The sequence below is a fragment of the Oncorhynchus mykiss genome, chromosome Y (genome assembly GCF_013265735.2).
Source record: "Oncorhynchus mykiss isolate Arlee chromosome Y, USDA_OmykA_1.1, whole genome shotgun sequence".
In the NCBI taxonomy this organism is placed as follows: Eukaryota; Metazoa; Chordata; class Actinopteri; order Salmoniformes; family Salmonidae; genus Oncorhynchus; species Oncorhynchus mykiss.
In genome coordinates, this window is record NC_048593.1 from 37,302,423 (window position 1) to 37,314,478 (window position 12,056).

Genomic DNA, 12,056 nt, shown 5'->3' on the forward strand with positions numbered 1-12,056 from the left:
TGTACTACCTTGTCACAACACAACTGATTGGCTCAAACAAATTAAGAAGGAAAGAAATTCCACAAATTAACTTTTAACAAGGCACACTTGTTAATTGAAATGCATTCCAGGTGACTACCTCATGAAGCTGGTTGAGAGAATGCCAAGATTGTGCAAAGCTGTCACCAAGGCAAAGATTGGCTACTTTAAAGAATCTGAAATATGAAACACTTTTTTTGGTTACTACATGATTCCATTTGTTATTTCCTAGTTTTCATGTCTTCACTACTATTCTACAATGTAGAAAATAGTAAAAATAAAGGAAAACCCTTGAATGAGTAGGTGTGTCCAAACTTTTGACTGGTACTGTACATTTCTTTAACTCTCATCCCTTTGGAACGAGCCAAACCAAAACAAAACTAATCTCCAAAACAGCAAAACGTGTTCAAAATGAATTGTGAAGCCAAGGCTACACACCGGCATAATATAAAAACGTTTTCGCAGTAACTTGTGTTTCTTAGGCTGAAACGTTGATCTCAGTTCAGTAGACCTGATGTTGAGAACTTGGGAGTATTGGGAAACAAATGAAACTGCATATGTAAGTGCCTCCATTCTCCAATCCTTTTTAAAGAGATGCATTAAAGCAGTGGCTCACTAAGCAGTATTCATGGCAGGCTTCACCAACAAAAACGTACCAAGAAAAAAACCTAAAACAATTTCCTTTCATCTGTCTGTGTTTCATCGTTTTCTTTCCAGTCGCGAGAGGCTGAGTGTGTCCCGCCAGAGAAAGCATCCGAGCGAGCCAAACAGCGCCCCTCTGTCTCTATGTGTAGCTCATCTATCCGATGCTGTCTGGTCAAAAAGACTATGACATTGTTGCCTCCCATAGCATTGAATGCAAGGGAATACAGCATTCGACCTCTCTTGATAAAAATTAAAATGAAATAATAGCCAATCAACGGTGAGCTAAACTGAGTGAGCTCAACTGTGAATGGTCCTGGCGCACAAAAAAAAGCATCAATGGAAGCCAGCTTGGATTTGCTTTACACAAATAACATCACAGCAAAAGCAAAACGTCATTGACAGAAACAACTTGAATTGTTGCACCACATTGTCATTGTTAGGCTAGCGAGCAAACGTTTTAGCCAGGTAGCCTAGGACAACTAAAAGCGTGTACTGTATGACGGAGTCATAGACCGTTTCCTCAACATGGAAAAGAGGAGGATGGCGTTGGTGTTTCTCTACAAGTAGGGTGAGTCAACATGTTTTTTTCTAGTTGCATAAACAGAGGTTTTGTGATTAAACAAAAGTGTGGTTGAATTTATTCTTCCACTGTATCTTCTTATTGTCTCGGCCTCAGGCCTATATATCACGATGTCAAGGCATATGAACTAACAGGTTATAGAGCAAATAATGCAATTATCACAACACACAGGTTGTAATATGTTGTTTTTTTCTCCCCGACTTGGGTTCCCCTAGGGATTTTTTACCCATGCATAGCTACTGGCATTAAGTTGTCACAGTCCGATCAGAGTTTGTAAAATATCTTGATCTGTGTAAATATAAAAGTTAAATGGGTAGAATAATGTCCGGGGTTATGGTCATTTTCTGTACATAAAATGTTCAAGGCATACATGCTTAGTTCCTTTTAAAACGGTTGTTGCTGACTGGAACTTGACTTTGTACTTCGTAAAAAAAAAAGGTACTGTATGACACTAAAACCATGTTCTGTACAGTGAGAGTCAAGACATTTGGATCATTTGGTGTGTCTGGTCCATCCAACTCTTGGCTATGACCGGCAGACAGTCATCTATGAACGTATGGTAATGGAGGATGGCCTGATGTGCTCTCAGCAGATCTGGTAGTTGTTATTCCTCATCATCAGGGGCTGTTCCTCTTCTTCGTGGTTCAGTGTCTGATCACAATCCTCACTAATCTTAGCTTGGCCACTCTGCTCTCCTGACTCCTGCTGTGGCGTCTTATCCTGGACATTCCTGTAGGTCTGGCAGAAGAAAGGATACTTTGTGTCAAATTAAAAGTGTTGATGTCCCCAAAAAATTTCATCCACAAAATGATATTATTCTTACTTCTAAATACATTTTAGGAGTACAGAAAATCCTGCTTTAGGAAATAAGAAGAAGTTAGCGGAATGCTAAGTGAGAGACTGTAAATGTAAAATGTAAAAAGACTCTACAGTGGGTCACTTAAGTCCATCTGACCTGGTCAGGCTGGTCAGGCAGTAGACTCTGGATAAGCTGACCAATGGTACTGAAGGTTGGACGCACTGTTGGTTCCATGTTCCAACACATCTTCATGATGGTGTATCTGAGGAGAACTCTCAGTTTCAGATACTGCAGCAGGTTGTCAGGTTACATCATCTATTTTCGCCGATCTTGAGGTATAATACTCACATCTCTGGAGGGGCAAAGTCCGGCTGTGACATGTGGCATCCATCTTTGATCATCTTGTAAAACCGGGTGTCCACCACAATATTAGGGTATGGGCTCTTACCTAGAAATAACAACAAAACATTTATGAAAAAAAATATATATATTTTTTCTAAAAGACTTTGATTCAACATAAGACATCATTTTTGTCATCACGTGCCAGAGTGACCTAGCCTGATCCCAGATCTGTTTGTGCTTTTGCCGACTTCATTTTCATTGGCAAGCGAACAGACAGACTGGCACCCATGCTAAGTGCCAGAAAGACCCACCCAGAGAGAAGACCTCCCACAGCAGTATCCCATAGGACCAGACATCACTCTGCACTGTGTACACACAGTCAAAGATGCTCTCGGGGGACATCCACTTCACTGGCAGACGGGCCTGGGGAGAAACATAGTTCACAATCATTGGAGAATCTGAGATTCCTTAACTAAAGTGATTTATTTATATTGTTTTATTAACTCACATTTCCTTTCACCACATAGTTGGAGTCATTCTCGATGTCTCGAGCGAGCCCAAAGTCGCAGATCTTAGCCACGTGGCCATCGGTCAATAGGACGTTCCTAGCAGCCACGTCCCTGTGAATGCACTGCAAAGACAACATTGGTTTCACTCATATAGTCATGTGTCAGTCTGCATGTTACACTACATGAGTTGACTTTAAATTACAATTCCATTTTTCTATTACGTTTTTGGATGCAAGGAAGTCCATTCCCTGAGCCACCTGATAGGAGACCCTCAACAAGTCTTCTATGTCCAGCAACCAGGTGTCTGTCTCTGGATCCTCACATAAAGAACCTGTGACGGAGAGAGAGAGAGGAAGAGAGAGACTATATGACACTTAACAGTGTATATTTACCACCCTTCACTCTGTAACCTAGCAGAGAGACAGAGAGAAAGATCGAGGAAGGGTGTATAACGCCCTTCCACTCCACAACCCTCTCCGTGTTACTGCCGTGTGTAGATGGATGTTAATTACCCATAGGGCAGTATTTGGGCCTCCGCGCTGGATGCATGTCCTGGTAGTTGTCTGAGCTGGAGCAGGAGATCCCACTGTCACTGCAGACACATAAAGGACTGAGAGGTTACTCTACGGTCTACACTGGACAGGTACACTGAGTGGACTAAACATTAAGAACACCTGCTCTTTCCATGACATAGACTGACCAGGTGAATCCAGGTGAACGCTATGATCCCTTAGTGATGTCACTTCTTAAATATACTTACATCAGTGTAGATGAAGGGGAGGAGACAGGTTAAAGAAGGATTTTTAAGCCTTGAGACATGGATTGTGTATGTGTGCCATTCAGGCGATGAAGCGCCTTTGAACAGGGTGTGGTAGTAGGTGCCAGGTGCACCGGTTTGTGTCAAGAACTGCAACGCTGCTGTGTTTTTCACGCTCAACAGTTTCCCGTGTGTATCAAGAATGGTCCACCACCAAAAGGACATCCAGCCAACTTGACACAACTGTGGGAAGCATTGGAGTCAACATGGGCCAGCATCCCTGTGGAACGCTTTCAACACCTTGTAGAGTCCATACCCTGACCAATTGAGGCTGTTCTGGTGTTTCTAATGTTTTGTACACTCAGTGTATTCTGTGTAGAAATTAAAATTTACGGTCAGTGATAACGTGCGTCAAGAGGCATGAATGCCTTGTTAGTATAGAATGTAGATTTTGATACGGCACCACAGAGAGCAATGCATAAAATGAGGGCAGGAGAGGTCACTGGCTAGATGAATACAAAGCGTTGTCACCTGGTTGACGGTATATAAAACATGTGTGGAGACTGAAACTTGTGCCTCACATCTATTTCTCATTTCTCGTTTTGGTGCACTTTCACTAACCCAGAAACCATGTCTGGTGGGAGAATGGAGAAAGGAGAGTGAGTTGAGACTAGAGGCGTGTTAGTGATCGTTCAGCCCACCTCCTGACACGAGACTCCTGGCTACATGTGTTCTTGTAGTGATCACTATTCCCTGGAACCTCTGGAATCCCAGGTCCACTCAGGATGGAGTCCAGGAACAGCTTGGCCTTGCCACGCAGGAAGTTCAGCAGGTCGCCATGGCTACAGTACTCTGTGATCATCAGCATTGGGCCTGTGGTCGAACACAACAATGAGATGACCTATTTGGTTAACTAATGAAACTCACCCAACAAGTCATGTTACCTTCTTCTATGGAAATGCAAGTACAGAAAAGAGTTTGTCGCACCTCCTTGAGTACACGCCCCCAACAGGTTAACAATGTTGTCATGACATCCCAGGTGACTGAGGATCTTCAGTTCTGACATCAGAGCTTCTCTCTCCTCTGAGTGGGCGCTTGCTGAGGAGGAGTAGCAGCTCTTTCATTATTGCATTTACTGAGATACTGCTTCATCTATGATGGGAACTACTTTCATGCCAGCATGTATCCAATAGCAGTTATGTATTGTACAATCATTTTGACTTCCTTCTGTAAATTAAAAGCAATGCTGCAGGGTTAAAGATGTTTACGAACAGTATGAGGAGGCTAACTCACGCTTGAGCATCTTTACTGCCACACGGGTGGTCATGTTGTCATCGGTCCCCAGACCATAGGCAGTGGCCTCCACAACTTTCCCAAAAGCCCCTGCTCCCAGAATCTGGCCTGGAAGAGTCGGGCATTACTGTTTCATGTACTGATGTCTGTTTCAACCCCCAAAACGACAATAAAACATACCAAGCCTCAGCTTATCACGAGGGAACTCCCACTTCTTGTTATAAGGAAGTTGAGTCGGGTCAATAAAGGTGTAGTTATTCCCATCGTTGGCCTCCATGATCTTCCACCGGACTTCATATTTGGGTTTCTATGGGAGAAAACATATGTTGTGTAATGGTCTAACTGCCAATGTATTTGAGCAGTGAAAGCCAATGAACGAGTCAGTAAATGCAGCTCACCTGCTTGTATTTGTACAGAACGATGACAAGCAGAAGGAACAGAAGGGCTGATGTGCTGGTGGCTCCAATGAGAGTGGGGGTGAACAGCTCGGACGTTACAAATGTTTTTGAAGTGGCAGCAACAACATCTAAAACATAGCAAACAACACAGTACATTTGAATGCCCTTGAAGTCAGCTCATGACATTATTCAATACTGAACAAGGAAATGAGAAATAACACTACCGGTGGCTGTTTCAGTACTAGTCATAGTAAGAGACCACCGGCGCCATGTGAGAATCTCACAAAACGTTTGTTTGTGCAGTATACTATATAGCTGTAATGGCCGTCTTACGCGATAGGAAGATGTCCCGATTTTTGCCAGCAAAGTTAAAGGTGACACACTCCACTGTGAACTCCTCAGTTGAGGGACTGAGGGTCAGCTCACTCTGCACCTCCATGGTGCTGGTGAAGAGAGGCTGCACCTCCACGGTGTCATTGTCCGCATCACACCTGAACACAGAGGAACGTCAAGATGAGCAGAGACAGTAGGCCTATTTCATTTAAGAGTGAAACAGCTCTCTCTGCATATTTTACTGTGCAAAACTCTTGGCTTATTGTTATCCAGTTAGAGAACCTACAATCAATCAAATTGAGTATATAGAGTCCTTTTTTACATCAGCAGTTTTTACACCTACGTGCTTTGTATTCCTGGGCACTGGTACCAGAGGATTGTGGGAGCTGGGTCTCCAGAGGAGGTGCAGATCAGGGTGGTAGAATTCTTCAGTCTGAGCATCGCACTGGGTTTCTCTACTCAGTCAGAGAGGACAGACAGCATCACACTGTGTAAGTCATCATCACGTCACTCTCACAATACACGGAACAGTTTTGCTCCATATTTTCTCTCTAGTTTGATAGTCGGTGTGACCGGTCACATTGGAATAAGAGATCTTACGGTAGACTTGGATATTGAAGGTGATGGAGCTGTTGAGGCGCGTGCTCCTGGTGTGGAGGGTGTACTGGCCCCTCTCCTCAGACCTGACTCTGTGTAGCAGCAGGCTGCTCTCGTACCTACAGGATGACAGGACAGGATCAAATAACAGCACCGGCTCCTGTATTTATTCAGCATCTTTTAGAAATGATGTGGTATACACATTCAGAAGCAGGGTAATTATTGGGAAAATAATGACCTGTTATTGTCTTGGGCGGTCCATGTGTCGCCATGAGTGGAGATGTTGTGACTGTGAGACATGGGCACGTCCCACCAATGCTTCTTGATTTGGGGATAGGCCTCGATCAGAATGCTTATCTCAAGGTTCTCCCCTTCTTTCACATTGACTAAGGAGCCATTCTGGTATAGATTGGGTGACAGGCGGGGTATAAACCTAATGTAAGGCTCATCTGAAGAACGGAGAAAGACAAACAGAGAGAACATTAAAGATAACATTATTTTGATCACAAACTTCAACAAAACTTAACATTTTAAATTATCACACCACAATTTCCTTTGAGGATGCTGAGCTGAGTTTCACTTTTAAAACACGTTTCCATGTTTGGTGTTTGTGGAGATCAACACTAGCCTTGTACTACCATCCTGATCTCGCGGGCTTACATAAACATGTTCCCATGTAGCGAAACATATTAGATGCTAGCCAAACATATTAGATGCTAGCCAAACATATTAGATGCTAGCCAAACACATTACATGTTAGCCAAACACATTACATGTTAGCCAAACACATTACATGTTAGCCAAACATATTACATGTTAGCCAAACATATTAGATGCTAGCCAAACATATTAGATGCTAGCCAAACATATTACATGTTAGCCAAACATATTACATGTTAGCCAAACATATTACATGTTAGCCAAACATATTAGATGCTAGCCAAACATATTAGATGCTAGCTAAACACATTAGATGCTAGCTAAACACATTAGATGCTAGCTAAACACATTAGATGCTAGCTAAATACATTAGATGCTAGCTAAACATATTAGATGTTAGCCAAACATATTAGATGCTAGCCAAACATATTAGATGCTAGCCAAACATATTAGATGCTAGCCAAACATATTAGATGCTAGCCAAACATATTAGATGCTAGCTAAACACATTAGATGCTAGCTAAACATATTAGATGCTAGCCAAACATATTAGATGCTAGCCAAACATATTAGATGGTAGATCAACACCCCCTTTCCCTAATGCTTACCTACGACCTCCAGGTAGATGGTGGACCTGCTGGCCCCAGCCTCATTCATGGCTGTACAGGTGAAGTTTCCTGTGTCAGACATGGTCACAGCCGGGATAGTCACAGTACTGGTGATGTGGACCTGCTTGTCCTGTATTACTGTTTGAAAGAAGTTCAATGCCTGCATATATAAAAAAAATATAAAAAACAACATATCAGTTCAGATCTTCAGACATATACTGTATCATACAAGCAAATGGGAAACATATGATTTAATGATAGAAATTGAGGACAGGTTACTGTTTAACTTACTTTGAGGGAGGAGTGTTTCCAGGTGACGTTGTAGAAGTGGTTAGGGTTACTGGTGATGCAGGGGATGCGGAGCTCCTCTCCAACAATACTAACATACCCATCTACCTCAATTAACACAGACGGTGGCCAACGCAACCCTGGAACAGACACATATAAGTAGATGTGTTTAGATGCTTTGGGACTAATAACCTCAATGCAATGTCCCAAAAAATAGAAAATGCACAGACATCTACTTCATCTTACTTTGAACGACATTGATAGTGATGTCTTTGGAGCGTGTTGTGACCCCATTGATCTTTGCGCTGCAGATGTAGTTTGCACTGTGGCTGGTCAGAAGGTGTCTGATGAGGATCCCTCTCCTGGGATTGACAGTGTAGTTCATGTCGGGGGGTGTTGGGTCTCCGTTGGCCATATGGAGGGACATGTCTGTGGCACTGGGGTCTGTCAGCTGACAGAGGAGAAGATCGCCGCCCTCCTCAACATCTCTCATGTTGCGGGGGGTTACCAGGACGTTATTGGGATCTATAAGGAACATAACAGGTTGAGCAATGTTGACTTAATGTGTGACATATTAGCTGACAAACATACAATGTTGTGTGTGACTTTGGCATCTGGACAGATAATAATAATGTATCATTTCTAGAGCGCGTTTCCCACTCTCAACGTCCATAAAAGATGTCGTGTCATGAAAACACTTACCTTTCACATAGATGTGGACCTCTGAGAACAGGTCTGGTTGGTTGTCATACACACACATGTATGTGCCAGTGTAGTCTGCTGTAAGGTACCTGGTGGTAATCACACTCCCCTGTTTAGAGTTCCTCCTTTTGAACGCTGTGGTAGACCAGGTGGCTGTGCTGTCCCCCTCACAGGTCAAGGTGAATGACGTTCCTAAAAGCAAAGTCCTCTCAGCCTCCCTCAGCAACACAGAGTTCAGCCTGATTACTGGAGGACTTCGCTCTGTCAACAAACCAAAGACAGAACCAGGAATAAACAATCAATATTAACAATCCCTCACATGTCCATCACATGTTTCCTCACATGTCCATCACATGTTTCCTCACATGTCCATCACATGTTCCTCACATGTTTCATGGAATATAGACATAGACTAAGGTAATAATAGATTTCAATGAATTATCACATGTGTAACTCTAAAACGGAGACCCAACACCCCCCGACATGAACTACACTGTAACTCTAAAACCTATCTTCTCAGGGATGAACATATCCAAGTGGATGCCTCACTGATTTGTATTTATTCCGTTTATATATTTCATCTTCAACTTCAATCATTACATTTTTTCTAAATATGTGAACAGATTGTTGTTTTTCAGGGTGGGGGTTGAACATGTTTTGAACATTTTAAAGACCTCCACTGAAAAATATAACACTGATCCATCCTTGCATAAGGAGGGTGGAGTAATAGTCAGACGGAATTGAGTCATCAGCAGCAAATGCAGAGCCGGACAGATAGATAGAACAGGATCTACCTTGGACAGAAGAGGAAGAACAATTTAAAGCTACAATATGTAACTTTTTTGGGGCGACCCCACCAAACTCACAAAGAAATGTGAGTTATAGATCTGTAATTCCAGTTGAAAGCAAGTCTAAGAAGCAGTATATCTGTTCTATGTGCTCTATTTCTATGCCTCCCATTCTTAAGTTTAGTTTTTGCGTCTTTTACTTTCTAGTTTGTACACCATCTTCAAACAGCTGAAATTACAATATTGTTGGTTATTGAAAAGATATTTCACTGCAGTTTGGATTGTACCATGATTCTCTACATTGTTTGTTTTGCCACATTAACTGAAATTAGGTAAAGTATTAGAATTTTAGCAACCAGGAAATGGCGGCGCATCACAAAGAAGACTTGTAAAATAACTGCTTTTTTGAATCTGTTTATTTGGTTTTTAGGCAATTCAGAGAGTGATACTATACATTGGTAATCAATCATGGATGTTATAATCTAAAACAGTAAAAAATAAACAAATCAGTTAATGTGATTTAGTATTGGGATATCAGACTGTGATTGGTTCATCAGTTAATTGTTAAATCCATACAAGCAAATTGACTTGATCAATGCATTATCTATTGTATGCCTTATTGACCAAATTTGGTTTAGTAGCATGTTATTGCCCACAATCTGAAACTGGATTGAACTGCTGCTTAGTTTGTTATGAAGCTTATTCCTCCTGATTGGACAGCCTGTCTCATGCAGGTTAAGATTTTAGCGTCTCATTGGCTGGCAGCGTTGGGTTTCTTGGCCAGGTCCTGGAGGTGGGTGGAGATGCGGGACACCTGCAGCAGCAGGGCCTGGTGGTTCTCCACCAGAAGACTCTGGTGTCTGCCCAGGTTCTGCAGGTTATTCAGGTGCTGAGCTCCCTGGTCCTTCATGGCTTTCAGCAGGTTGATGACCTCCCTCTGGCCGCTGGACACCTCTCTGTGCTCCTGGACCAGCTGAGACAGCGCCTTGACCACCTCTCCTTTCCAGCTAGCAGCTTCTCGCTGGTCCTGGGTATGTTGGGAGAGTAACTGTTTCAGCTCATCCACTCCACAGCATAGAGACGTAGGGGCTACCACCGGGTCTGGGGGAGCCTGACTGAACTCTGGGTTGGCTGGGAGGAAGACTGGTTTAAGGTCCCCCATGGTCATGCCAACTGGTTCACTGGCAGGGGGTTCTTTGTCACCTGAAAGAGGGTGAAAACACATTGTCTCATTGTTGAGTGAAGACTTCCCATTTTAATACAAAGCAACAAACCTGCAAGAAAAAATACATTTTATTTGACTGTACAACACAGTATTTCACTTGTATTGTATAAAATACTAAAATGGACATCAAACAATCCACTTACTTTGAATCAGTGAAGCGCATCGTCTTGAATTTCTCCTCTGTCAGGCATGATGCCAACACTTCAGTACCAGAGTTATGTAATTTGCTGTTACTGACATATCATTTTATCATATGGTGAATTATGAGTTATTTCAATTTCAATGCCTTAGGTATCATCCATAGAAAGGTGGTAGTAAAAATAATTTTCTTGGTACACATCAACGTCACCAGAGACAATTATTTTTGCAATAAAGGGTTTTCTGTCTATTTCATATTTGAGTGTTTTTTTTCAGGGAGAAAGGGGAAATGAGAGTGTTCCTAAGAAGGGTTGAAGCATGTGTCTTTTTGTATGTGGAATATTTTTTAACGGAACCCCCGATAGCGTCTAGCTCCAGGAAACACATTGTGCTCGGGACTTGCTGGACGGATCCAGGTCATCGGGGTGCCTGTTTCCCAATCCCACTCTCACTTCTGCTTTTTCTGGGGAGGCGGCGGAGTGGGGGGAACCACCAGGAGCTGGACATGTTCTGTTAGCTCTGTGTCTACCCCCCACCCCCTGTGACCCCCCCCTGTCCCCCCTGCTCTCAGATGCCAGAACCCACAAAGCTAAACACCTGCCTCTCACTGTAACATTTTATCCATTTGAGTCCAAATTCTGTTACATCCATGGTTACATTTTTTGGGAAAAAAAGATGAATTGTCATAAAAATGTAATTAAGATTAAATTGCATGTATCTATTCTGTTAAATATTTTAAACAAATATATTTGACTGTTTTGATGGCAATTTTATCCATGCAAAATACAAAAAAAGTTGGTATTTAACAAAAAAATCAAAACAACTCATGAACATATGATACATTTGTGTGAATATTGACAGCACCATGAGATTTAAATGAGGTCTCGTTGGTTAAAAATAATCATGACACATCCTCTGAACAATATTCAGAGAACAAAGGAGCTGATTTTAAAACACTTCCTACAGTCTCACATTGATTAATGTGCTTACCTTGTGCTGTGCAGAGCATGATGCCCAGGAAAAGGGCTAGGAAGAGCATATTCTGTCCCTCTCACTGTCTCTGTTGGTCTCTGTCTATATGTCTGTCCGCTCTACTCAAGGGTTGTTAAGGAACTGGTTGACTGGGGTGGCTTGTCAGTCTTGATATCATTACAACTTCCCCTAACTCACCTCCCACAGTGCTTACAGCCAGTACATATTAAAGTAGTTTGTGTGTTCTGAATTCTTTTGATGGACGAGTCGGTGTCTTTTAGTGAAGTATAACAATGTTTATACAACGTATTTACAGACGGCCAGTTAAGTTAGACATGAGTGGAAATAAGAGTAAACATTTTTATGACATGTATTTGAAATATAAATAAGTCCAATTCCACTGA

At 42.3% G+C, this 12,056-nt stretch overlaps 1 protein-coding gene across 1 annotated transcript; it reads right to left on the reverse strand.

Moving 5' to 3' along the window:
* Positions 1-1,776: 1,776 nt before the first annotated feature.
* Positions 1,777-11,740, reverse strand: LOC100136950 (macrophage colony stimulating factor receptor-like). The gene is given in 21 exon segments (NM_001124739.1): positions 1,777-1,981; positions 2,199-2,304; positions 2,391-2,490; positions 2,696-2,807; positions 2,893-3,015; positions 3,115-3,224; positions 3,406-3,485; positions 4,352-4,523; positions 4,638-4,748; positions 4,944-5,051; positions 5,124-5,250; positions 5,342-5,469; positions 5,675-5,832; positions 6,018-6,129; positions 6,275-6,390; positions 6,510-6,720; positions 7,540-7,699; positions 7,831-7,967; positions 8,074-8,352; positions 8,530-8,790; positions 11,671-11,740. Coding segments are annotated over 21 exon segments (2,913 nt in total). The 5' UTR covers positions 11,720-11,740; the 3' UTR covers positions 1,777-1,828.
* Positions 11,741-12,056: the final 316 nt, after the last annotated feature.